At 33.6% G+C, this 27,519-nt stretch overlaps 1 protein-coding gene, 1 long non-coding RNA gene and 1 pseudogene across 2 annotated transcripts; 2 read left to right on the top strand and 1 right to left on the bottom strand.

The window, feature by feature from the left end:
• The first annotated feature begins 1,867 nt into the window (after positions 1-1,867).
• On the top strand, positions 1,868-11,817 carry LOC148199538 (uncharacterized). Its single transcript, XR_015786114.1, has 3 exons — positions 1,868-2,117; positions 11,157-11,223; positions 11,308-11,817. It is a non-coding gene; the product is annotated as an uncharacterized LOC148199538 (long non-coding RNA).
• On the bottom strand, positions 8,775-10,612 carry LOC148199539 (uncharacterized; annotated as a pseudogene).
• A 4,432-nt stretch (positions 11,818-16,249) lies between the features above and the next one.
• LOC148199537 (receptor-like protein EIX2) lies at positions 16,250-19,102 on the top strand. Its single transcript, XM_088112695.1, has 2 exons — positions 16,250-16,273; positions 16,670-19,102. Exons 1-2 carry the CDS (start codon positions 16,250-16,252, stop codon positions 19,100-19,102), a joined length of 2,457 nt encoding a protein of 818 aa, XP_087968821.1.
• Positions 19,103-27,519: the final 8,417 nt, after the last annotated feature.

Below are 27,519 nucleotides of genomic sequence, written 5' to 3'. Positions count from 1 at the left end.
ATTCCTTGAAGAGTCGGGGAGATAGGTCTGAAGTTGCGATGGAAGACGGCTCGAATCGCCCTGTTTTGCGAAACAAGTTTGGTACGACAAAATTCAAGGAAAACAACAAAAGCTCGTGGAAATGATTTGAGTCGCGAGTATAATACTGTGACGTATTGTAATGTTGTGACTTTGATAGTCTGAGTGGTGATGATCTAAGTTATGAGTTGAATATTATGTTGTATTGTAAGGTTGTGACTCGGATAATCTAAGTTATGATATTTTGATATTGAAATTATATGCTATGTTAGGTTCTTCTTTACTCACCCTTTCCTTTTGTGGTTGTGGTTCCACCTACGATGATCGTACTTGTACGGGAGTAGATGGCATTGCAGATGAGGCAGAGATGAAGTAGCACGACGAGAGTTATGGGAATAACTATGGGGGACTTATCATGTTTTAAAGTAATTTTATGTCTTTGAATAATGAATTTGATATTTGTAAGGTTTTAACCTTATGTTGTAAGACGCTTAAACTTTTGATGGTTTAGTTCTGCGATGTTAATTTTAAAAAAAAACTGGCGTAAAATTTTGGATTTTGTTATTTTCTAGTGACACTCCGTAAGGGGTGTTACAAAATCCACCTTAACCCTAACCCTAACCCGCTTGAGAGGGTGCTTTACGGGTTGTGACTTTTTTCTAGCCGTCACTTGAGGGGACTTCATAAAAGAAGGCATTTTCAAGAGTGGGTTAAGACTGATCCTAGGCCATGGGTCAAATTAACAACTCAATGCACCTATGGAAGGAGGTGTCAAAAGTTTGCTATCTCATTTTCTCACTTCTCATTCGTACTAATTTACCAAATTAGTTGTTTTCCATTTTTATTTTCTCTATAACTTTTATGAATTTTATCATTATACCTTTAAATTCTTGCGAAGAATGAAAAATACTTCTTATTTAGTATATTATAAGTGAAGCTTAGCATTTACATAAGACAAAGAAAATACTTTTTATAACAACTAATTATCCTAGTTATAATCCATCATGTATAAAAAAGAGTACGGTGACATAATTATAAATATGGTAACACTTTTATAACGGCTATATTTATAACAACTATAAAAAGTGGATGCGATGCCATTTTTATAATAAAAAATAAAACTTTCTATATCGATTTTAGTTATAAAAGTATAGAAAGTATACGTCGTGACATTTTTATAATAAATAAGAAAACTTTTTATAGTGATTCTAATTATAACTTATATAGAAATTTGACATAACGACATTTTTGTAATAAATAAAAAAATTTTCTATATTAATTTTAATTATAATAGTTATAGAAATTAGTTTTTTATTTTTGTTTATTTGAAAACTATTCAATTCCTCACAAAACCTAGCATCGCCAAAACTGCTAAAACAAATTTTGTTTATATTCTTTACCTATTAGGAAATTTATGTTTTAGTGATGATTTGGATTTTGCTATTACGTGTGTTGAGATAATTTGAAGATATCTTATTTGCTTGGTAGAAACGATTTTGATGAAATCCAAAGAAAGATTGAAAAAGAAAGATTTTACTGTTTGAAATATTTTTTTATACCAATTTTGTATTTAATTGATGTAAAAAGTGTTAACATAAATAAAGAACGCTTATATAAAAAAAATATTATTCATGAATATGTGAAACAATAAATAATGTTTATTTAAAAAATTACTATGATAATAAATAACACTTTTTGAGAAAAGTACTATTTATAAGTAATTAATATTATTTTTTTAATATATAATTTAAAATAGAGAAAAAAATATCCTCTAAAAAATGCTGTCTATTACAATAGATAACATTTCTTTGTGTAAGTCCTATTTGGTGTTTAAAAAAATTTTGAAAAATGGTTTTTAGTTTAGAGGTATCTTCATGCTTCTTTTACGTTCTCCTCCTTTTTTTTTTCGTTTCCTTGGTTTTTGTTTTCCTCGTTCAACATCGTGCTCGTATTCGCTCGTTTGGCTTATGGTTCGAATAGGATCGTTCAGCTTCTTGCTTCGTTTCGTTCGTTCGGCTTCGTGCTTGGTTTCGCTTCATGCTTGGTTTCGCTCGTTTCTCTTGGTGCTTCGTTTTGCTCTGTTCGTGTACTGGGTTTAGGTATGTTCCCTCCTTCTTTTCTCTTTTGCTTTCTCTTTTTTAAAACCCTAGAGGCACGAAAGTGAGGGTTGCAGAGTATTTTGTTACTGCAATGAGGGTATTAAACTGGCGGAAGTTCATTGGGGGTAAGGAATGGTAAGGATAATAGAGGCTTGAAGGTTTTTGGTGTCGGGGTATTGACCGTGAGAAGAGCTAGAACTGGGTATGGGGAAGTTAACCTTTGTGTGTTTCGACTTCTTGCTTGAATGAGTGTTGATAATATGATTGATTCTGCATTGTCTAAGTCTCACATTGTTACTCTGCTTTTGATAATGGTTGGTTAATATTGGAATTTGATTCGATGATAAAATATAGTTGGATGGAGAATCTATCATTTTGAATGGTATGCTCTGCTAATGATTTCTTTTATTTTTATTTGAATTGCATTGTTATGTCGTGGTTGACATTAAGCTACTCTGCCATTGTTATCATGCTATTTACAATATACTGAAAGTAATTATAGTTTTATTTTGTTATAAAAACATTAGATATATGTTGTGTTCATGTTTTGATTCGTGACAGGCTTGATGCAATGCATGCAGTATCAATTTGATATGCTAAAGTTGTATGGGTGATTGCCAAGGTTTATCATGGCTGTGAGTGTGGTAATTCTGTTGACTATACGAGATTATTGAATCATGGTCTGTTGCTTTCACTGGTCTGGTCACATGATGTATGCGTGTGTGATGGGTTGTTTCTGAAAATTTTATGTTTTTCCTTGACTTATGAATGATAATGTTCGTATGGTTTTAGGATATAATGTGGTATGTAGTACAAATGGTTCGAGTCAGAAATGATCTGCATATGTTTGCTGCTTAAGTGTGAATGTGACTGTCTTACCGAAGTCTATGTTTCTGAACAATAAAATTAGTGTTACGCTCTATTCATAAATTTGGAATGTTTAAAATGCGTTTTCGAGAAACTAGAGTTATACATGAACCAATTTATGTGATGATTTCCTGTCTAGCAGCCTAAATAATTTATGGATTAACTTGAGTGATATTTTTTAACAAGACCTATGTGGAGGTATTTATCTCAATAATGAATGTTAATTGGAATGCATAAAAACATATTTTCTGTTCACTATTTTGTTTTAAAGAGTTAATATGTTTATAAATGTTATATTGGTATGATTTTGGGTGTCAATAAGGAGTAGATTAATTAGGAGGGATGCTTTTAAATGATAAATTGCTGGAAGTTTTGTGCTTTGAGGTGGTAAATGGTCTTCTCTGAAATTATTGGTGTGAAAGAATTTCCAGTGCATGCTTAAGTTTATTTCAGAACTTAACTCGTAGATGATTGAATGATAAGAGTGAACTAGGTTTTAAATTGTTCTAGGTGGTGAAATTGCTGTGAACATTTCTGGTGGGTTGAAGGTTGTTCAGTATAATCTAAGGGCTTTACTCAACTTGCTGATATATGAATACTCTGGATGTTGGCCCTGCTGTATTGTTAAACATTAGGTTGTTGAGGCATGATCATAAACTAGTATTATGTTGCTTCAACACTCTGAATCAGTATAGATGTTCTGACTTTTGATTGAAAATGACGTGAGAACACTCAACTTGAATAACAAAACTTGATTTCACGGTCTGAAATGTGTGACAGTGTGTCATATTGCTCTGTGATAACTTGTTTTGTAAGGGTTAATGGTCCCAGGGATCAATTATGGGTAGTAGGTGGAGTGATTTTATGTAAATTCTGTTTAAGTTAGCATGTACAGGTGTTGTAATGATTACGATTTGGACTATGCTGTTGTTAATGTGTGTAGTACAGTATAGTGATTCTAAATAATTGGTTGGAAGTATATATTATAAGGACCAGATTATATACCTACGCTGTTTAAACCTCTTGAAACATGTATACATATATTGTGTTTTTAGAATTAATAGAATCTGATTGACGTGTGTTGATGTTACAACATGAATTACTTGTTTGTATAAAAGGGTGAAGGGGAGTCTATTTCTGTAGCTGTAATGTTCCAGTCAACAATTCATCAGCCTTGTTGGCGGGTGCTTTAATGCCACTGTCGCTGCAGTCAGTTGTTGTAACCTCTGCAATTTGTTGCTGTTGCCTCCATAAGCTACCATATTTTCTTTGGTCAAGATTAAGAGTGTTTCGTGAATTGCACTAGCCGTCGTTCTCGCTGTTTGCCGTGAGGGGAAATATTTTTCAACCCCTGTAGAGAACTTTCTTTTTGGGCTAGAGTTTAGCCCATACTTCTTGTGATACAATGTTAAGTATCACCTTTTTGGAGTAGTTCAGCAGAGAACTTTGGACCTCTAACCTGTCTTTGGCCTTTTGATGCCATCATAAGTCCCAATCTTTGGTGTTTTTGGTTTCTGTCAATGCTTTGTTATAACAACTCATTGAGAGTTGCTTTATGAGACTGCTCGCTGATTTGGCTCGTTCGATGTTAGGGGTTTTAGATTTGTCCCCAAGTACGGATCGATTCTCACTAGTTCTTTCACCTTCACGTTCTGTCATTGACGTGCATATGCCGTTCAGTCGTGAGGGGAAGAAAAGTTTCAGCCGCTACAGGGTAGTTAGTCCCTGAAGGTTTGTTGCTGTTTCAGCTGCTGTAGGGTGGTTAAGTCCCTATAGCTTTTTTGCTGTTAGCCACTGCAGACAGTTCAGTTTCTGCAGGTTCGTTGTTGTTAGGGCAGTTAAGTCCCTTAAGGTTTGTTGTTGTTCAGGGTGGTTAAAGTCCATACAGGTTTATGGTTGTTAGCCTTTGAAGGCCTCCCATATGTTACTTGTGAGAAATAGAGAAGATTGGGAGAAAATATCCCTTGTGTGTTTTGCATACACATAGGGTAGTTTATTTATATTGTAAGATATGGGCCAATGCCCTTAATACAGAATAGGCTGAGCCCAAATAACAGAAACACACATCTTAACATCTAACACTCCCCCTTAAGCTAGAGCATATAAATCATATGTTCCAAGCTTGTTACAAAGATAATCAATTCTAGGTCCTCGTAAGGACTTAGTGAATATGTCTTCCAACTGGTTGCTTGAGTTAACGAACTCAGTCTTGATATCTCCGGATATGATTTTTTCTCGAATGAAATGGCAATCAACTTCAATGTGCTTGGTTCTCTCATAGAAGACAGGGTTAGAGCTAATATGGAGAGCAGCTTGATTATCACATATAAGTGTCGGGTTAGAGCTAATATGGAGAGCAGCTTGATTATCACATATAAGTGTCGTGTGAGTGACATCTCCAAATTTCAGTTCACTAAGCAATTGTTTAAGCCACACAAGCTCGCAAGTAGCTGATGCCATAGCTCTATATTCTGCTTCTGCACTGGACTTTGCCACAACACTTTGCTTCTTACTTTTCCAAGATATCAGGTTGCCACCAATAGAGACACAATATCAGAAGTAGACCTCATATCAGAAGGGGAACCAGCCTAATCAGCATCTGAATAGCAAACGATTTTTGTATCGTTGTTAGGGCCATATAACAAACCTTTTCCAGGTGATCCTTTAATATACTTCAGTATGCGAACAATGCATCCCAATGGTCTTCACATGGGGAGTTTAGAAATTGACTCACCACACTAACTGCGAAGGAAATGTCAGGATGCGTAACAGTAAGATAGTTTAATTTACCAACTAATCTTCTGTACCGTTCAGGATCTGAGAAAGGCTCCCCCTGATTTGGTAGGAGTTTGATGTTAGGGTCCATAGGTGTTTCAACAGATTTATAGTTCATTAACCCTATTTCCTCCAAGATGTCTAACACATACTTCCTCTGAGATATGACAATACTATCATTGGATTGTGCTACTTCAATACCCAAAAAGTATCGGAGTTTGCCAAGATCTTTGGTTTGAAAATGATGACAAAGGTGTTGTTTCATCTGAGTGATGCCAAGATAGTCGCTTCCTGTGAGAATAATATCATCGACATACACTATTAAGTAGATACATCCAGCACTTGAGTGGCGATAGAACACTGAATGATCCGCTTCACTGCGAGACATACCAAATTGTTGAATAACACAGCTGAATTTACCACACCAGGCCTGAGGAGACTGTTTTAGGCCATATAAGGATTTGCGAAGACGACATACCAATCCAGATGACTCCCCTTGAGCAACAAAGCTAGGCGGTTGCTCCATATAAATTTCTTCATGCAAATCACCATTAAGGAAAGCATTTTTGACATCAAGTTGGTAAAGAGGCCATTGTCAAAGAGCGACCATGGCAATGAATAGGCGAACAGAGGTCATTTTTGCCACTAGAGAAAAAGTATCACCATAATCCAAACCAAAAATCTGTGTGTACCCTTTGGCAACCAGTCGAGCTTTCAAACGATCAATTGTGCCATCAGGGCCAACCTTGATAGCATACACCCACTTGCAACCAACAACAGACTTTCCAGATGGTAATTGGACACACTTCCAAGTTCCACTTTTCTGTAAAGCACTTAATTCATCTAGCATAGCTTGACGCCAGCCAGGATGAGTTAAGGCATCACCCACAGACTTGGGAATTGACACAGAAGAAATGGATGAGAGACAAGTGTAAAAAGATGGAGATAATATGTGGTAACTAAGAACAGTATAATGGGGGGAAGGGTTACGGGTAGAGCGTATACCTTTACGGAGGGCAATTGGCAGGTCAAACTCATTTGCTGGAGCCGGAGGAGACACAGGAGGCGGCACTGGAAGTGAGTCATGAGGGAGACAATTGCGGCGACTATAAACCTGAAGGGTGGTGGTGAAGGACAATCATGTGGTGAATGAGAGTCTAAAGAAGGAGGAGACAAAATGGGTGGAGCATCACCAGGAGGATCACATATAAGAGGAATATCAACAGTAACAGGTAGAGGTACAAAACTAGAAGATAGATGTGAAAAGTAAAAAGAAGATTCATCAAAAGTGACATCAGCAGAGATAAAATGACGATTGAGGGAAGGGGAAAAACACTTATAGCCTTTTTGTGACCGTGGAAATCCTAAGAAGACACATTTGTGAGACCTAGGAGATAACTTATCAAGACCAGGACTAAAATCATGAACAAAACATGTAGACCCAAAAACTCTAAGAGGTAATGGATGCAGAGGGTCTTGAGGAAATAAGATAGAATGAGGGATTTTGTTATCTAGAACGGAAGATGGCATGCGGTTGATAAGATAACATGCCGTGAGAACTGCATCACCCCAAAAACGTGAGGGTACTTGACCATGAATTAGAAGTGTACGAGTTGTTTCAATAAGGTGTCTATTCTTGCGCTCAGCCACCCCATTTTGTTGAGGGGTATAAGTACATGAGGTTTGGTGAAGAATGCCATGAGAAGCCATAAAATGTTTAAACGGTTGAGAAAGGTATTCACGACCATTATCACTGCGTAAATTTCGAATAAAAACCCCAAAACTGTGTTTTTATTTCATTGAAAAAAGATTGGAAAATAGAAAACAACTCAGAACGATTCTTCATTAAAAACAACCAAGTACATCTGGAATAGTCATCAATGAAGGTAACAAAATACTGAAAACCTAAAGTGGACTTAATACGACTAGGTCCCCAAATGTCAGAATGAACCAATGAAAAGGGGGACGACGCCCCGTTGTGAGACACTACGAGGAAAGGAACTACAAGTATGCTTCCCTAACTGACAAGACTCACACGACAAACTTGATAATTTTGACAACCTCGGGACAAGTTGTTGTAGTTTGGCAAGACTAGGATGACCTAACTGAGTATGAAGAAGGGATGGTGACTCCATGATTACGCCAACATGTGGAGAAGGGCGGAGATGATAAAGGCCATGAGACTCACATCCTGTGCCAATCATGTGTTTCGAACTCCGGTCCTGCAACCAAACAAAATCTTTAGTAAATGAAATAACACAATTAAGAGTACGAGTTAGACGACTAATGGACAATAAGTTGAAGGGAGACCCAGGGACATAAAGTACATGATCAATGGATATTGATGGAAAAATATTAACAGTACCAACACCATGAGATGAAACTCTAGACCCATCAACCATTGTTACTGAGGGTAAATTATCCGGACATGACAAGGAAGAAAACAAGGACTTGTTACCAGTGATATGATCGATGGCGCCTGAGTCAAGGACCCAAGGTACGAGGGAGTGAGAGTGAGTCAGACCAACAAAAGGTGTACCTGTACATGCAACAGATGCAGATGTAGTGAAATTAGAGTGCTGACGATCCTCATACCATCTGAGAAATTCGTTAAAGATTGCAAGTTTTTCTACAGTATTAGATGAAGTAGGATGGTCTGCAGACGATGATCGGGGAGGTGGATCAGAATTAGCCATTGCTACAGGTCGAGGAGGACTTCCATGAAGCGCATAACATCTATCAATTTTGTGGCCTAACTTGCCACAGTAGTCACATTTTGGACGTCCTTTACTTGGCTTGCGAGACCGACTTCGATCATCACGTTGGGCAGCCATAACAGAGGAATCATCAGTATGAGGAGATGTCTCAGTGATGGGTTTGCTCGGTATACGCAAAAGAGCAGAACAAGTAGAAGTAAAGTTGGTTATGACAGGAGAACCCAAAATCTGATCACGAACATGAGAGACATCATCAGGAGTCCGTATAATGCCAACAACATGAAGAACTTTGATCGTTGTTCCAATTCTTCAGCAGGAGTGGAAGCAGGAGGTAATATATCATTAAAATCATGAAGAAGGGCATGAATTTTACCCAAATATTCTGCCATGGGACCAAGATTGCGCGGACCAATAACAGTTAATAGGTCCTGACAAACACCATAAAGACGTTGAGTGTCATTTGTGTATAACAACTTCGCTTGTGCCCATACTTCTGAGCATGTTTCATATGATCAAAACATTTGTTTCAGTGAGGAGTGAATGGTGGACTTTATAACAATGCATAACTGAGCATCAATTTTCATCCAGCGGGAAGTGTCATCTATGGTAGCAGTAGTCACATTTTGAGTAAGGTGATCTAAGTACCCCTGACTCTTCAACCAAAGTTTGATGTCGGACGCCCATTTTGCATAATTTGTGCCATCTAACTTGTCAATGGACAAGTGTACATTCACATAATTGGTATATATTGAGGATCAGAAGATGAGCCACCAACAGAGGTGTTTGTAGACGAGGAAGACGCCATGGAGAGGGAGAAACCCTAAAAATTCAAAGTGCTCCGATTGACGCAACGACCACAGATCCAGAAAGAGGGCGAGGATGCGATCACGGCGGTTCTGATCGGCGGCAGAACTCTCCGGCAACGCACGGCGGGAAGTGGTGGCAGCGGTGACTGTTGCGGCAGCGCAGGGAGGTGCGTGGGTGGTCCGTTCGTCGCGATCTTCGTACCACGGTGGTCGCCTGACCGAGACGATTCCGATAGTGTGGTCGTCGGATGCCAGGTATGAGTTTATTCTCTGCCACGTTTTCTTTTCTTTTTATTCCAAATTTGCACACAAGTCCCTAATTTCTTCAATGTTTACACTTCAGAAGGAACACTGAAATTAGGGTTGCTTAGATGGCGCGAGTTGCTGCGCACATCTCTCTTACGTCTGGAGGTTGATGACTTGCGAGAATGGGGATAGTGGCTTCGTGATGGGTTTTTTGTGTCTCTGGCTTCTTGGTTTGATTCCTGCAGGTTTTTGGAGGTTGACGCGTTGGCTTGCACGAGGTGGTCCAGTGAAGATGAAACCGCCATCTAGTGGCTCTGGTTTTCTCTCTCGACGATGACGGCGCGATTTGAAGGAGATGTGGGTGGCGCTTCCACTTCACCAGGTAATGGCGGCAGCTCAAAATTCACAGCACCACCATGACTACTACACTGCTGAATTCCACCTTTTTGAATAGTCTGCATAGAGTTGAAGTCACCATAGCATATTTGGCCACCATTATTAGTCTCAGCAAAATGTGTGGATGGTTGTTTTGGAAGATTCAAACACCCAGTAAGAGCAATTTCTTCAAGCAAAGTACCTGGATCAGAAACATCTGTGTTTGATAGCCTTGAATTATTCTCCAGAGAAGGATCAAAAGCTGTTCAAACTTGATCTGGATTACTGCTCTCAATCCCAGATTCAGAACCGGGGTTTTGGTTGAGGAAATTTGCATAAACTAGTGGAAGATCAATATTTGGTCCATCACTCATCCTTGATGAGGAGCTAGAAGCTGCAAAAGTCCTTATTCTGGGATCATAAGAATGCCCAACAGGGTTATTATTATGATCTGTAGCATTCCCAGAAGGTGATGATGATGAAGTTTTGGAAGTGAAACCTCAAAATTATTTTGTTCAACCTCAAAATTCTTCATTGGAGCCCCTTTGATTTGGGTTTCGCCTTCTTGGACCTCATTGCGGTGTTCCTTATGAACCCTAATTTTAGTGTTCCTTCTGAAGTGTAAACATTGAAGAAATTAGGGATTTGTGTGCAAATTTGGAATAAAAAGAAAAGAAAACGTGGCAGAGAATAAACTCATACCTGGCATCAGACGTGGGCTGGCCGTTAGCCACGTCAAACAAAAGTTAACGCCATCCAAAATTAGGGACTATTTATAATAGTTTAAAACTATGAGGACTAAAAGCCATCAAAGTTTCGAGTAGGGACTAAATCCAAAATCGTGTGATACTTAAGGGACTAAAAACATATTTAACCCTTAATTTTAGCATCACAAGCTCAACAATTTTTTTATGTCACTGGTTTAATTGATGTCAATTGGTCAATTGTGTTTTTGACTAATAAAATAAACGATCTTTCCAATGATGAAATAGAAGATGAAGATACTAATATTGAAGATGATCTTTGTATGAAATATCATAGGATGATCATCCAATAACAGATGATATCTTGTATAGGAGAGATGATCATGACGAAGGAATTTGGATAAATCTATCATTTTGTGTCCATAAGAAACCTAAGTCTTTAAAGTTCACTTCAAAGAAGAAAAGGTTGGATTTATAAATTTTTATTTGTATGTTTATCCTTTTTTACTTATGTTATCATTTTTATTATCTGAATCACTTTTATTATAGGTAAATGACAACTATTACTGAAGATGGTATTCTTTCTCCCAACAAAGCTGAAGGGAACAAATTAAAGGTTATATACATATTTTATTTTTTGGTATATTAGATATGTTACTTTCCTAATTATTGTTCAATATGTACTTATTCATATTATTAGGTTTCATGGAATGCAAAAGGTCAACCCATTACCTGGTGACACAAACTTCATCAGTTATCTTGGATCCATTGCTCGATCAAATGTGTCTATAACTTGTGATAATTTGAAAGATTCAAGTTTGGATGCCTATAAAGAGATCATTTGGAATGATATACGATTAATGTTTACTACTTAAATCTACTTATTTTAAAGTATGTGTTATGATTTCCAAACTTTTTTTACTAATTGTTTTTTTTGGATAGCTAACTTTCAATGTAGATACATGTCACAAGACGTATGTATTAAGGGAGACATGGTTGTTGCTTAGGAGTTTTAGGACTTCCTTGGCCCATAAATATCTAAAGGAGGACAATGAAGATTATTTAGAGAATCCTCCTAATCAACCTCCTGTGAAGTATGCATCCATGATTAGTGTGAATATTTGGAGATAGTTTATTGCAAAACGTATGGATAAAAGTTTCAAGGTAATGTATACTATCTAAATACAATATATATTTATCCTTTAATTCTTTTGTTGGAAGTCTCACATCAACTAGAGATAAGACCAATTTAGAGTATATAAGTGGGTAAACCTCATCTTATAATCTGGTTTTGTGGGGTTGAGGTTCTCTTTAATTCTTCAATACTTACACATGAAGAGTAAACTTTTTAGGTTGTATGTAATATTTAAAATAGCAGTCATCTTGCTTCCTTCTATTCTATGAAGCACATATACTCAATATGGAATTAGGACGGTACAGGGACACAACAATGATTTTCAAATTTAGGATACATTAGCAAAAAGTTGTTAAATAATTTATATAAATGTAGAATATTGATAAATAAAGAGACATTGATCATTTATCATTAATTGAAAACTATGATGACAATTTTGCAAAAGACATGTGATTATAACAATAAAATATAATTTTTTTTAATTACTTAATTATGATTGGAAATCTAGTAGACTATCAAGTATCAGTATAATTAAAGGATAGAGCATTGTATTTTACAAAGCATTATTACACAACATATGTTAATATGACAGTCTATTATTCAACCATAGATTAATGCACTATTCTTTTATTAAGATTTTATCCATACGTTTCCGATCTTTACACAGATGTATTAGTTTCAACTTTGATAATCCTTTTTATTTTATTTTATTACAATGATTGGCTGAATGACAGTTTGTTGTTAGTGATTCTGGCCTAGGTGCACCTATAGGATTTGGTGGTTCTGTACAGCATTCTTCGTCAGTTTTGAGTTCAGAATTTTATTTCATGTGTGAAAATGTTATGCTGCATTAGTTGATGAATATGGGATTATTGAGGGTCTAGTTTATGTTGTGTATGTTGTTATGAAGTGATAAAACCATGATGTTTACTAGGCATATGGAAAAGACTGAATAGAAATGTTAGAAAGATTTAAACAAGGTTAACTGCACTGGATGATTAAATTTGTATGACTGGGTTTTGTGATATGTTCTGTCCCATTCTGATTTGAACTTAAAGATTTTAGCGGATTTACAATAACTGGGTGTAATTATGGTTGATTGGAACATATGTAAGTAGAAGTTAAACTCTCTCTGTGGTATAAAACGAGATATTGTCTTTTATGATCGTGAATTCCAATTAGTGTGATGCAACTAATAATGTTTGCTGTGGAAATTGTTTTGGAAATCTGAGTTACTGAAATAAACTGTTTTGAAGTGTCACAATGCATGCTCATAAACTTAATTAGATTACATTTAGCCTGTGTGTATTCGTTGGGTGAAATACTTGTGATCCTATATATCCTGTCTCTGGCTTTCTGGTGAATATTATTGAATATGCAGTATGATGTAAATTCTAATTGAATTTATTGTGTTAGTTAAATAACATACATGAAAAGTTAGCTGTTATAGATCAAGACTAATTGCTTGAATAATACCACTTAGTGTAGTATTTTTTTAACCGAATGGTGTATGATACTAATTTATTTTGGTCACACCTTCTACCTTAAGTCCAATTAAAAATATGGTTTTCTTTATCCCATCCATACTTTAGATACTTGTTACGTGACAGACTACAAATTTTGCCAATTTCAGTTATTACAATTTTTTAAGTAGTTTGATTTTTTTCACAATAATTAGATAAAGAAATCGGGATTAATGTTAGTAACGTTTCCGTCAAGTGTGGAAGCATGCTTATGTGAACAAAAGCGAAATAATTGAAAAAGAAAAAGTTTAACAAGTTTGGGACAAATGTGTAAGTAAAATATATTTATATATTATATATTTGTGTGCGTGAAATGAGAATAAATGTGATATGTTTGATTGTTGTTTAGATGATATTGTCACAAACTAATTCAGAAGAGATGAGTAATGATCACTCTGACATTTTGAGTCAAGCTTTATGTCTCCAAGAGTATTCAGGTCATGTTAGGGGATGAGATTTGGAGTCGGTTACAAAGATTTTTTTCTGTCCAAAAAGTGTCATACACATCATGAGCATGATACATTGACTACTCAAATAAAAGACTTGAGTGAAATAATAACATGGATGAAAAATGAGATTATTTCACTTCGAAAAATTGGTACACCAAATACCATTGAAGAAGCTCATTTTGGTCTCAATAGTGGCCAAGAGAGTTGTACATTGTCATCAAATAGTTTTGTTGAGATAACTAACTAATCTACATTACTTTCAATATTACTTTAATTTGCTTACTTTAAACTTATCTTCATATTTAGTCACATTGGAGATTGTCTTATAATTTTATTTTCTATATTAAAAGTAATGTTAGTGTAATTTGTTTACTTTAAAAGCTCTCTACATTTGGCCACTTTAAATAATTTATCTTATAATTATATTTTATAATGTAGGGGATCTCAAGTTCTAAATTGTTTGTATCAATCACCTTCATTTTGCTTGGTTGCCCATGAAAAATTGTATAATTTTAAAAGTGATAAACTACATGGTAGACCTCTACCTAGGGGACATGTAAAAGTTAGTATAGATATTGCTTTGGAGCTAAATGTATCCTTGCCTATACCTATTGTTGATGATGACATGAATTGTGGCCCAGCTTTAATAGATATTGGAGCTAAAAGTTAGTATAGATATTTTATCATCCGCTGGATATCGGGCCCAATAATAATATAAGCACTGACCGAATTGTGATCCAGCTTTAATAGAACTGTTTGCCCTGGTTGGCCATAGTGGTGACCGAACGATGCTGAGTGTATGATCATTCGATTTCTACTAGGTATAATACATAGTTGACGAGCATTGTCCCGGTATGACCTGGTTGACGAGTGTTGTCGTGGTTTGACCTGGTTGACAAGCGCTACTACAGTAGATCGATCGATCGGTCTTTGATTATTACCGTTTGGTCTATATATCATAGTATACACCATATAATTTGTAGTTTATTTTATGCATCACGTATATGTAAATTGAATAGATATTGTATTTTTAAAAAGAAAAACATTAATCCACAGTAAATTTTATCCCAAGTTTGCTGCTTACCAGTTTTAATTATAATAGATAAACATGTATTTAACTAATTAAATATTATATAAAAGTTGGAGTGACATTTAGGGTGAGGACTTGGAATATTCTAAAGTAAACCCATCACATAAGTATGATATGACAAACAATGAAAAGTATTAGTGTATAATGACCCTCATATTTATATAACTACAAAAAAGAAAAACACTGTCATTTGAACGGGAATAGAACACTTATAAACTAAAATATTCAAATATAATGTAAAAATAGTTAAAATTAAAAATATACCATCCCGTGTTTAATTAGTAATTTTACATGTAAAACAAATGATGAAAATAAAATAGAAAATGTCTAGAAATATCATTTTTAAATCATTGTTACAGTAGAAATTCACAAGGTTTACAAATTTTCATATTTGAAAAAGTAAAAAAGAATTGTTGTTGTTGTCTTAAATATTAATTAATTTATATTTTGTTCTCTTAGAAAAAAGGATGTTTCCTTTTTTATTTGTCAATATTTCTTTATAATGTGTAATTAAGACAATTTACCATAGCGAACTTATAACGTATCTGGATTTTTATTATTTAAATTAAAAAATTTGGTAGAACTTAAAAAATTAATAAAAAAAATAAAAAAGAATAATTTTAACATTTTTTTTTATAAAAAATCACTCAAAATATAAAATTTTCTAATGGTATTTATTTATATAATGTTTTAGTTCTACATAAAAATAAATAACTTATTTTTTACTCATATGTAAACTGTTGGACTGTCTTTGAACTCTTCCTATGTCAAATTAACCATCTTGCTATTCATAAAAGAAGCTATTGCAAATATTACAACTTGTTGAGAAAACAATTGCCTTGCGAAATGCATTTTCAGAGTACTTTTTTAATTTTATTATGTTTAGAATATTGACTTATAATTCTTTCACTATTAACATTTGATCGATTACTTTTTATATAAAATTGTATTTTAATCTAAAAATTCCAATTTCATGTTAGTTACCATTGTTTCACAAGTCTTCGAATAAGTCATTGATTGAAATAACGAGGAAAGTGACAAAGGTGGAAAAGTGGATGGTTCCCTTGTCATTTTATTTGAATAAAGACCAATGTGTAATTTTCCAATAATGACTATATTTATTGATGTTTCCTTTTTAATTTGGAAATATTTTTTACATTTTGTCCAATAATGACTATACTTAACAAAGTCATTTGCTAGTAATATGAGATGACAATATTATAGGAACAAGATATAAATGGTGACATAAGCTTTCACTATTAAAATATTTTCTTAATATTTAGCTGGACCTACAAATAATTTAAAATCTCGTTAAAGAAAAATATCTATTTTATGAATTTTGTAAAAAAAATCACAGACAATATACGAATTTATAATTGTATCTATTTTCATAGAATATTTTGTCTCTAAGAATAAATAACATTATTTATTATTCATGTAAAACTATGAATTTGGACTCTTTCTATGTCGTTAGGAAAAATTAACCATCTTGGTACCCACAAATAAATATAATGCAAATAGTACAATTTGTTCTACACAATTGCATTTTGAAGTGCATTTTCAGAGCACTTTCTTAATTTGGTTTTCAAATATTAACTTCCAATTCATTAAGTATTTGTAAGGTCGAGTTTGATGTTTTTTTTTCATATAATATTGTCGTTTAAAATAAAAATACATAAGTCTTCTTCGAAGTCAATTGATACTATTGAAATATTGCATGCATTAATGAAATGCATAATAAAGTTATTTATGGACCACAAAAATTATTTGATATGAAGAATAAAAAAAAATGGAAACAGGCAAACACGACAATGACGAGGACTTAGAATAAAGTAATGAAGGAGTTGGGTTTTGCACCAAAATAGGCATTATACATGTCTGGAAACAATATGACCGAAGACCTTTCGTCAATTCTTCATAATTTCTCCAGTGCTTGTGTTAGATACTCACTACAAGAGTTGAGTTTGGCATACAATCAAATCAGAGGCTCCCTACCTGACCTTTCAGCATTTTTAAATTTAAAAACGTTCGATCTTTCTTCCAACCAATTGAGTGGGAAGATATCTGAAGGCACTAGATTGCCATCTCATTTGGAGCAGTTGTCAGTTAGCTTTAACTCTTTAGAAGGTGGTGTTCCAAAATCATTTGGGAGCACATGTACTTTAGAGTTATTGGATTTGTCTGATAATAAGTTGAGTGAAGATCTTACGATCATATTTAATCATTTGTCTGGATGTTCTAGATACTCATTGCGAAATTTATATCTCCGTCAGAATAAATTCAATGGCACATTACCTGATTTTTCAATATTTTCAAAGTTGGAAACGTTGGATATATCAGGAAATCGATTGGATGGAGTTCCAAAATTACTTCACAATGGTACTGTTTTGCGTTCATTGAACCTATTTAATAACAGTTTAAGTGAAAACCTTCCAACAATAATGCATCACTTATCCTCATCATTGCAAAGTTTAAATCTAGGCATGAATCAAATTAAGGGTACTTTGCCTCGCAACCTCGCAACAATGTTCCCATCATTAAAAGATTTGTACCTTGATAGTAACAAGCTAAATGGGACAATTTCTGAAGATCTTCGATTTCCAACACAACTTGAGGTATTAAACTTGATGTCAAACTCTTTGAAAGGTGTGTTAACTGACTCTCATTTTTTTAATATGACAAAGTTAAGGACATTGATGTTGTCAGATAACTTACTTACTTTAGAAGTTACTCAAAATTGGGCTTCAACTTTTCAATTGGTTACTATTGAATTGAGGTCTTGTAAGCTTGGTTCATTATTTCCCAAATGGCTCGAGAAACAAAATGTATTTCAATCCCTTGACATTTCAAAGAGTGGAATATCAGGTACGGTTCCAGAATGGTTTTGGACCAAATTTGGATTGTCAAATTGGATGAGTATAGATATTTCATCTAATAATTCACAAGGTACGATTCCAAATTTGCCAATAGAGAATCATTATTATTCTCTTAGTCTTGCATCAAATCAATTTGAAGGTCATGTTCCGCCATTTTTACGAGGTTCAATATCTCTTGATCTATCAAACAATAAATTCACAAATTCTTTTTCATTTTTATGCTCTAGTGGTGTAGCTGAATCTTTATACCAATTAGACCTTTCAAATAATAAGTTTTCTGGACAAATTCCAGACTGTTGGACCCATTTTAAGTCATTGGCTTACTTAAATATGAGTCAGAACAAGTTGTCAGGAGAGATTCCTTCTTCAATGGGATCACTCCTTGAACTTCAAGTTTTGTTATTGAGAAGCAATAATTTAACAGGTAAAATCCCTTCCGTCTTGAAGAATTGCACACAGTTGGTGATGGTAGACATAGCAGAAAATAGATTATCAGGATCTATCCCAAATTGGATTGGGAAGGAGTTATTAAAGTTGCAATTTTTAAGCTTGAAAAGCAATTATTTCTCTGGAAATTTACCATTGCAAATTTGTTATCTAAAAAATATTCAACTCTTAGATCTCTCGCTAAACAATCTATCTGGACAAATTCCTAAATGCATAAAAAACTTTTTCTCAATGGCTCAAATGACTTCTTTGAGAGATTATTATCAAGGTCATCAATATTTGGTCAACACTAGTGGTATCAACTCTTACTTTTCATACAATTTGAATGCAATCTTGATGTGGAAAGATTCAGAACAAATATTCACAAACAGGGGATTGTCACTTTTAAATAGCATTGATCTCTCAAGCAATCAATTATCAGGAGAAATTCCAAAAGAAATAGAGAGTTTATTTGGATTAGTGTCATTGAATCTATCAAGAAACCAATTGACAGGGCATATTCCTTCAAATGTTGGAGAGTTAACATCACTTGAATTTCTTGATTTGTCACGAAACCAACTTGTTGGTTCTATTCCTTTGAGTCTTGCTCAAATTGACCGACTCACTGGGTTAGATTTGTCACATAATTATTTATCTGGAAAAATTCCAACTGGCACACAATTACAGAGTTTCGATGCATCGAAATATGAAGATAATGTTGATCTCTGTGGAGCACCATTAAAGGAATTGTGCATTGATGGAGTGGCAAGACAAGGACCAATTATTAAATTTCAAGAGGATGACAATTTGATTTTCAATCGTGAATATTATATAAGTATGACAATTGGATTTGCTATAAGCTTTTGGGGAGTGTTTGGCTCAGTCTTAATAGTACATTCTTGGCGTCATGCATATTTCAAGTTCTTAAATAAATTAGGAGACACTCTTTATGTCATGACAAGAGTGAAAGTTTTCAAAATCTGCTACAAAACATAGCTACAGGTAACATTATTTTAACCTTGTGTTAAAATTTTTATTTTTTTTTTGTTTTATTATTATTATAATTATTAAGTTTTTTTTCATTAAATTAGTTTTTAATTTAAAATTAGAGACTAATTTAAAATTAATAATATTAAATATGTAAAACTTTGATAGCTAATGACAATGATCAATTTAAAGTCTAATTAACAAATTAATTATAATTTTTTATTTATAAAAAAGACTATTTTACATACTAATAACTTCTAATTGATATCCACATAATTAATTATTTTGATTTCTAAATTTGATTAATGAGTTTCTTGTCATAAATGATTCACATTTCCAAATAATAACAATTACAAAAATATTATGGTTAAATCGATTTTTTATTAGATAAAAAGAAATTTAATGAAAGATTAACAATGTAATTGAAAATAAGAATATTACTTAAAGATAATAACTAATGTCTATGGATAGAATAAAATAATAAAAAATCGCCATATTTTCAGTCTCTTTATTTTTATCTCTTTCAATCTTGTCTCAAAATTGTTGACATTCTCATAATAAGTTGGTTTTTCTTTTGTATGTTTAAACATTGCAATATTAGTTTCATGATAGATATAATTATTTCTATAAATACATTATTTATAATAAATGGTAAGTTGTAATTCAAGTAAAGATCTCCTATATGAATTTGAAGATTTTTAGTTTTAATTTGGCTTCTACAAACACTTTTTTATTTGCGTTGATAATCATACAAGATAATTCTTTTTTATGACAAATGATTTTTTTTACAAAGTATAAAATAAATTGAAAGAATTTAATTAGTAGTGACTTAAATTATTGGAGTTTTTTATTTCTTTGCCTTTTAATATAAGTTTGCTTTGAATTTGTTTTTTTACGTTATCTTTTTATTGTTTCTATTTCTGGCGAAATTAATATAATTTGCTTAATTTTTGGCAGAGGAAATCTAGATTATAGGAGTGTAAGTGGAAAAATGGAATTGTTGTTGAAGATTAGAATGATTGTGAGGGTATCATGCTCAAAGGACATAAAGAAAACAGAGGAAAGAGGTACTCTGGACATAAAGATTTCTAAACATTTATTTTCTTTAAATGTTTCTTTCTTCTCAATTTTTATTTTGTAATGGTTGTTCAGGAAGCCTATTGTGATTGTGATCTTTTTTTTTTTCTAAATACTTTGTTTATATCTTAAGCCTTTCCTGTGAAGTTATTATCATATATGATTTGATGAATCTTCAAAACGTTAGAAATGACATAATTATTTTGAGTCATGTTCTTTGATTATGGAAAACTAATACATTATGTGTTTTTGTTCTTTTCTACCTTCATCTCTTGCATGTGATTAAGAGGGTTCATGTATTAACTAGTTTTACGTTAATTTACTTTAGAAAAAGAAGTTGGGTTAGCCGAACCTAATAACAACTAAAGAGGACACTCAAAATTTCAAGTGAATTACTTGATAAAATGTGATAGAATATGGTTCAAAAAGGAAGAATCATTCCTCTGTTGTTTCTGCGACTACAACAACAGAATTAGCACTTCCAGAACTTCCAGAACTATGAGTTATGTGTAACTCTAGCACAATAATCATCTCACACATTAGAAATGACGATGAAGTGTTTTACAAGAATTGTAGTTTCTACAACTTACAATGAAGACTATGATTTTTCGCAAACTTAACTCTTTGATCTTGAATTTATGAAATAAGGTTTTGTATTTGAGTTCCAATTGTACCAAAGTGGAATTGTGAGCAAGTATTATGATTTTAAACCATAAAAGAAATAGATATATAAATTGAAAAACCACAAGAATTTTTTAAATTCAAAATATATATGACTAATTGTTTTGGGATCTCCTCAACAACCTTCAGTTTTGAGATTAAGTGCATATATGTAATTATTGTTAGTGCAAAATATTGTGCAAAATACAAATTATGCACAAAAACTTAATTGTTTGATTTAACCAATGTGCAACTACACTTACTACACTCATCTTCTGGATTATACTTACTTCATTGTTACTTTTTTATTACAAAGTATTATTAATTAGTAAACACATTTTAAAACTATAATTAATAAAAAAAATACAATAAATACAACGCACAAAGTAGTAAGTCTATATATCAAAGCTCATATGTCAGTATATTACAACGGGTACAAGAAAAAATTTACCTATACAAGAGTTTGCATAAAACGCTAATAAAAAAAACGACAATATTAAATTGTTTATAATTCATTCAAAAAATTACGTATATACATGTTTTTCTTTTCATTTTATTTTCAAATAGTTTATAAAATATTCATTATCTACATAACATTTGAACATATTTAAATCTCTTCTCAATGTGACATCCTTAAAATATACGTCATGCATATATAATAAAGACGTCATTTAATTATAATAATAGAAAGTAGTTGGAACCATATGACAAAGTATAGAGAGTTACAGTCATCCTTGGAAAGCTAGGAATTCAAACATGAGGTACTAATAAAGTCTTCCAGAATAACATAGGTTCTACAAATACAGTTTTAAAACGCATAATTCAAAGTACAAAGCTCGCATAGCGACTCTGCATCATCTGCAAAACTCGAATTTTGCATAATCACACACTCACACCAACACTTACCATTTCTAGGCCTCTTGGCCAACTTCTAAAGTCTCTACTGGTTGATATAAACCTAATTAAACTTATCTAATTGATTTTACTCATTTCTACAGTGATTATTAAGTGATTAAGACCCGAACTCCTTCTTAGAACACTAGTTTTCTCAACTTAGGGACTCAATTCTAATTCTACTATATGTAGCCTATTCTAAACCAGTTTTATGATCTCAACAAGTCACAATTGACTTGCCTAAGATGTCCCAACAGCCCAGCTATGCCCAGAACCCCTACTTCCCAACATCACTACCTCACTTCCTCTCCATTGATCCAAAATCCTCAGAGAATGCTAATTATTCTATCCCTTCACTGTTACAGCATGTCTCTTAGCCCAAACACTTCAACATAGACATTTCAGAAATTAAATACATCCCAAAACAATTTACATACATAAAATCCAATTTCACAATCATTCAATCCACCACAGACAACTAAGTCTTTCCGATTCAAAACATAATATCAATAGCACAACAATACAAGACTCAACATACTGTTCATGCAACCAAATTAAAGAAAACATATCCTAGCTCCCCTTACCTTGTGGCTATAAGCGCAACACTACTCAGAACAGTAGCAACCCCAACAGTGCCTTACACCGCTAGCACACAGTATAACCCTACAAATCCACTAAAGTGGAGACAAACACAGCTCTTAGAGCTAGAATAGGTAGAAAATAAAAAAGGAGCACTATCTGTTGCATGCCCTAGGTTCAAGAAGAATGGAGAAACTGACTTACCCGTCAAAAGAGGAAACTAATCGGATGGAAGGGAAGCTCTCAACTCCGTGAGCGAAAGAACACCACCTAGTTGAAAATCCAATGGTTACAATGTGTGTAAGGGTAGAGAGAAGGCAGAGCAAGAAGGAGAAGGAGGTAACTGAGTTTAGAGAGAGAGAGAGATTGGCTACTGAAATTTGAGTTGGGAAAAATGAGACCCTTTTCTAAGGTCATTGTGCCCTTAGCCCTTTGGGCCAAGCTGCCCCAAGATAGGGCCAAATAGCCTTACATTTTTCAGGCTCTTACACTCAATGCTTATATATATATATATATGTGTGTGTGTGTGTGTGTGTGTGTGTGTGCGTGTGTGTGTGTGTGAGGAATGAAGTCCCACATTAGTGGGAACTTGTAAAGGGGTATGGCTTGGTGGCTATAAAAGAAACCCCTTGCCCCCTTTGTTATATATCTCATTCTCTCCTTTGTTCTCTCCTTTCTTGTATTCTCATAATTTTGAGAAGTTTTGTATTGAAAGAGAGAGGTGCTGTAAATTTCTTCCACTAGTATAAAATTTCCTTTTTTGCCTATTGTTAGCATTTTCTCTTCTCTATTTAAGTTGTGTGTGCTTGTGCTGTATGACTGATACCCAACAGTGGTATCAGAGCTATAGGTTTGTATTCCGTTGCTATTGTCATTAGAATAGTGTTGGTAAAATTCTGAGTATGCACTATGGTTGTGGTTTAATCCGATCTTCCGCATCAAAAAAGAGTTATTACTGGAAATGTTTGGTAGTGTGAAAGTACTGTCTGGGAAAGTTCTGGCTAGGAAAGCTTTGGTACTTAAGAGTGTCCATTTGTGACCCACCTCTCTTTCCTGGGAACTTCTTGGTGTGCTACTTCACGGTTTACCTGTGTTGTTCCAGTAAACAATACTATTCGTAGTGAGAAGTGCATAAGCCAATATTTTAGAAATTATGACAACAAAATACGAGATAGAGAGGTTCAATGGGAACAATTTCTCGTTGTGGAAATTGAAGATAAAGGCAATTTTGAGAAAGGACAACTGCATAGCTGCAATTGAAGGAAAACCCGCAGAAATGACGGAGCAGAAGTGGAAAGAAATTGGCAACAACACCATTGCGAATTTGCACCTATCAATGGTAGATTCAGTGTTATCCAATGTGGCGGAGAAAGAAACAGCAAGGGAGATTTGGGATGCCCTCATAAAATTATATGAGGTGAAGTCTCTTCACACAAGAATATTCTTGAAGAGGAAACTATACACTCTTTGGATGAGTGAGTCCACAACGGTAACGGACCACATCAACCATCTGAACACTCTGTTTGCCCAACTATCAGCGGCAGATTTCAACATAGTTGAAAATGAATGCACGAAGCTTCTACTGTAGAGTTTACCAGACTCGTATGATCAACTCATCATCAATATTACGAATAATAATACTAAAGGTGTTTACACTTTGAGGATGTTGCAGGAGCAATTCTTGAAGAAGAATCCAAGCAGAGGAACAAAGAAGACATTCTGGAAAGTTCAAAGGAAACACAAGCTTTGGTGATGATGAGAGGAAGATCAATGAAATATGGGTCTAGTGGGAGTCAATCCCATGATAGATCTCAAAGTAAGAAGCATCTCAAATGCTACAATTGTGGCAAAAGGAGGCATGTCAAGAAAGAATGTTGGCACGAGAAGAGTGGAAGAAAGAACTCTGATGCATCAACCTCACAAGGTTGTATGGAAAATACGGATGAAGATATTCTATGAGAAAGAGGGGAGATCTGGTAAGTCATAAAAGCTTAGAAGATCATGACATGTGCGTATGGGAGATACGTTGTAGAAAGCTAATGCAATGGTTGCATTAACAAGTCAAGAAGAAACGATGTTGACGTGACATCGTACTTGGACATATGTCAAAGTGAAGTTTGCAAGGCGGATCGTAATATGTACTCGGACTTAAGAAGGTTGTTTTACCTTTATGCGAGCATTGTGTGATAAGCCAACAACATAGATCGAAGTTTGCAAGTTTGACTACCAGAAAAGAAAACACAAGAAGACTTGGTTCATTCTGATGTAAGGGAATCACCGGAGTTATTCCTAGGAGGAGCAAAGTTTATTCCAGGAGTTTGTGGGTGTATCACATCAAGAGGAAGTCAAATGTGTTGTTATTACCCGTTCAAGGAAACCAAAGCACGAGTAGAGCTTGAAACTGGGGAAATAATTAAGTGTTTGGGCTATGCTAACAATGTAAAGGGGTATTGCGTGTGAGTTCCACCGCTCACAAGGTTATTGTTAAGCAGGAATGAAATGATGCTCCAACCAGAAGGCTTTGAAGAACAAGAAAACTTGGTTTACAGGTTGAACAAATCTTTATACGGTTTAAAGCAGGCGCCAAGGTGTTGGTATAAGAGATTTGATTCCTTTATCATTAGCCTCGGATACAACAAACTAAGTTCAGACCATTGTACATACAAAAAAGAGGTATGAGGATAATGATTTATCATTTTGTTGTTGTATGTTGATGACATGTTGGTGGTAGGCCCCAACAAAGCTCTAATCCAAGAACTGAAGGCACAATTGGCTAGGGAGTTTGATATTAAAGGACTTGGAACCGGTAAACAAGATTTTAGGGATGCAAATTCACCGAGATAGAAAAAGATAGGAATATTTGGCTTTCTCAGAAGTAAAACTTACTGAAAGTCTTGCGGCGCTTCAACATGCGAGAGTGCAAGCCAATTTTACCCCATCTCCTATCAATTATCCTCAAGTATGAGTCCTAGCAGTGAAGTGGAGAGGATGGAAAAGTCTCGAGTACCGTATGCATCGGTGGTGGACAGCCTTATAATTGCTATGATGCGTACAAGACCAAACATTACACAAGCAGTGAGAGTGGTTAGTATGTTCGTGGTAGGTTTAGGTGGAGAGCAGTAAAATATTGATCAGGTGTTGCATTGCGTTTCGGAGAATCAAAATTACGTGTCAAAGGTTATTGGCATATTTACGTTAATTCGATTCTACTGAAGTTTATCAGAAGAACAAGCAACACGAAGGCAAAGATGGTGTGAAGATTTGATTAGTTTCATCAAAATCTTCAAGTGGGAGATTGTGAGGAATGAAGTCCCACATTGGTGGGAACTTGTAAAGGGGTATGGCTTGGTGGCTATAAAAGAAACCCTTGCCCCCTTTGTTATATATCTCATTCTCTCCTATTATCTCATTTCTTGTATTCTCATAATTTTGAGAAGTTTTGTATAGAAAGAAAGAGGTGTTGTAAATTTTTTTACTAGTATAAAATTTCCTCTTTTGCCTATTGTCAGTATTTTCTCTTCTCTATTTAAGTTGTGTGTGCTTGTGCTGTATGACTGATACCCAACATTATTACTATTTTATGATCTAATTTAAATTGTGAAAAAGACTAATAATAAAAATATTTGAGGAATAAAAATATTATTTTAAAAAGTATAGTAATTTTATACTATACGTTTTTATGCATTAATAATCACTATTATCCTACTTTTTACTATTTATAAGTCTATATAAAATAATAGATTTTACTTGTATTAATTTCTAAACAAATAAAAGATCACACTAGTTCTAAATGAAATAAATAACTACTATGCATTTACACTGCATTATAATTAAAATATAACAACCCAAGAAAATATAAATTTCTTACTACTATTCATTCAAACACTATAACAACCCAAGAAAATATAAATTTCTTACAAGAGTTCTTGCAAATTTAGTATAAAAGACTATAGGTTGAGAGCAAACATACATAAACATATTATAATAGTGTAGTTATACTTTTGAAATAAACAATTGTAATCTATCTTAATTGGTGTTGACTTAATATTTTTTAACATAGACTTTGAAACCATATATCTCTTTGAACTGAGTAGGTTTATATATCCCTAGTTAATAAATAAAAATAAAGCATATGTAAGTAAAAAAATATAACTAAAAATGTGAATCATCGTATATTTTTACATGTTAAAAAACTTCTTTAAAATCTTGTATTGTATTAATATTTTTTTCTCAATGGATCAAGATAATGAATTATCTCCATTTTAAGATTGATTTTGAGCAAGATCTAATGTTGGCTAAAATTTGAAATGAATAAAAAAATTTACATTTCCTGCATCTAACTTTGAAAATAATACATTGTTAATGAAGTTGGAAAGAAAGGTATTATCCTGTATTGATAGGTGCAAGAAGAAACTTATCAATCACTCTGTTATCAACAAAAATAATAACTATTTTTTGTATTCTTTCTTTCATTGGTACGTAGTTCATATGTTGTTATTTTGGTTGATAAAAAAAAAAACTCCTTATGATTTGGCTTAATAAAACTTTGATATAGGTATTTTAAAAAGGAAAAATATAAGAATATATTAGTAATATTAAAAAACTATTAATAAAAAAAACAAAGTTAATGATAAAAAGTAGTATATTGTACTCAACATATATAAAAATTGTAATTGCACTTATCTATACATAATCAATAACTTCTTCGATAATTTCTGTATTAACAATTTCTTTATGTTCATCTGATCCAAGTATGTCTTTTTCCATTTTTATTGGGGAAAGTGACTCTACAAGTTTTAATTTCATGTACGAAGAAGGATAATTGCACCATTAAAAAAGATTGGGATGAATATTATACAATTAAACACAATAAACATGTTTAATGATCATTTTTCCTAGACATTTCCTTTTAAGAAGAAGGAGAAATTCATTTTTATTATTGATGTTTTTTAGATAAAGTAGAATCCTAAAACATTATAAATTAAACAAGTTAGCTTGATAAAATATCTTAAAAAATAATTATAAATTAATATAATTGTATAAGCATGTCAACAATCCATAAGATATTTATTAGCTAGGCCGCCAATCTTCTTAGTCGGGTTGCGGAGCTTATCTGGCAAAGCTGTTGAGCTGATCCGGTCAAGCTACGGTGTTTATTATGGGAACTCTTGTACTAGTATTAGCTAGCCTAGTTTTGAATGGAGAAACACCAAGTT

This window comes from Vigna umbellata, chromosome 4 (genome assembly GCF_029865625.1).
Source record: "Vigna umbellata cultivar VRB3 chromosome 4, Vumbellata_1.0, whole genome shotgun sequence".
NCBI classification, from domain to species: Eukaryota; Viridiplantae; Streptophyta; class Magnoliopsida; order Fabales; family Fabaceae; genus Vigna; species Vigna umbellata.
The sequence above is the reverse complement of the archived record's forward strand: the minus strand, read 5'-3'. Positions and strand labels throughout refer to the sequence as shown.

What these genes read in the sequence shown, in the direction of transcription:
- LOC148199537 (XM_088112695.1), top strand. Translation starts at nt 16,250, where the DNA reads ATGAATTTGGACTCTTTCTATGTC. An exon ending in ATTTGGACTCTTTCTATGTC is followed by an intron (nt 16,274 to 16,669) that starts GTTAGGAAAAAT and finishes GCACCAAAATAG; the next exon opens with GCATTATACATGTCTGGAAA.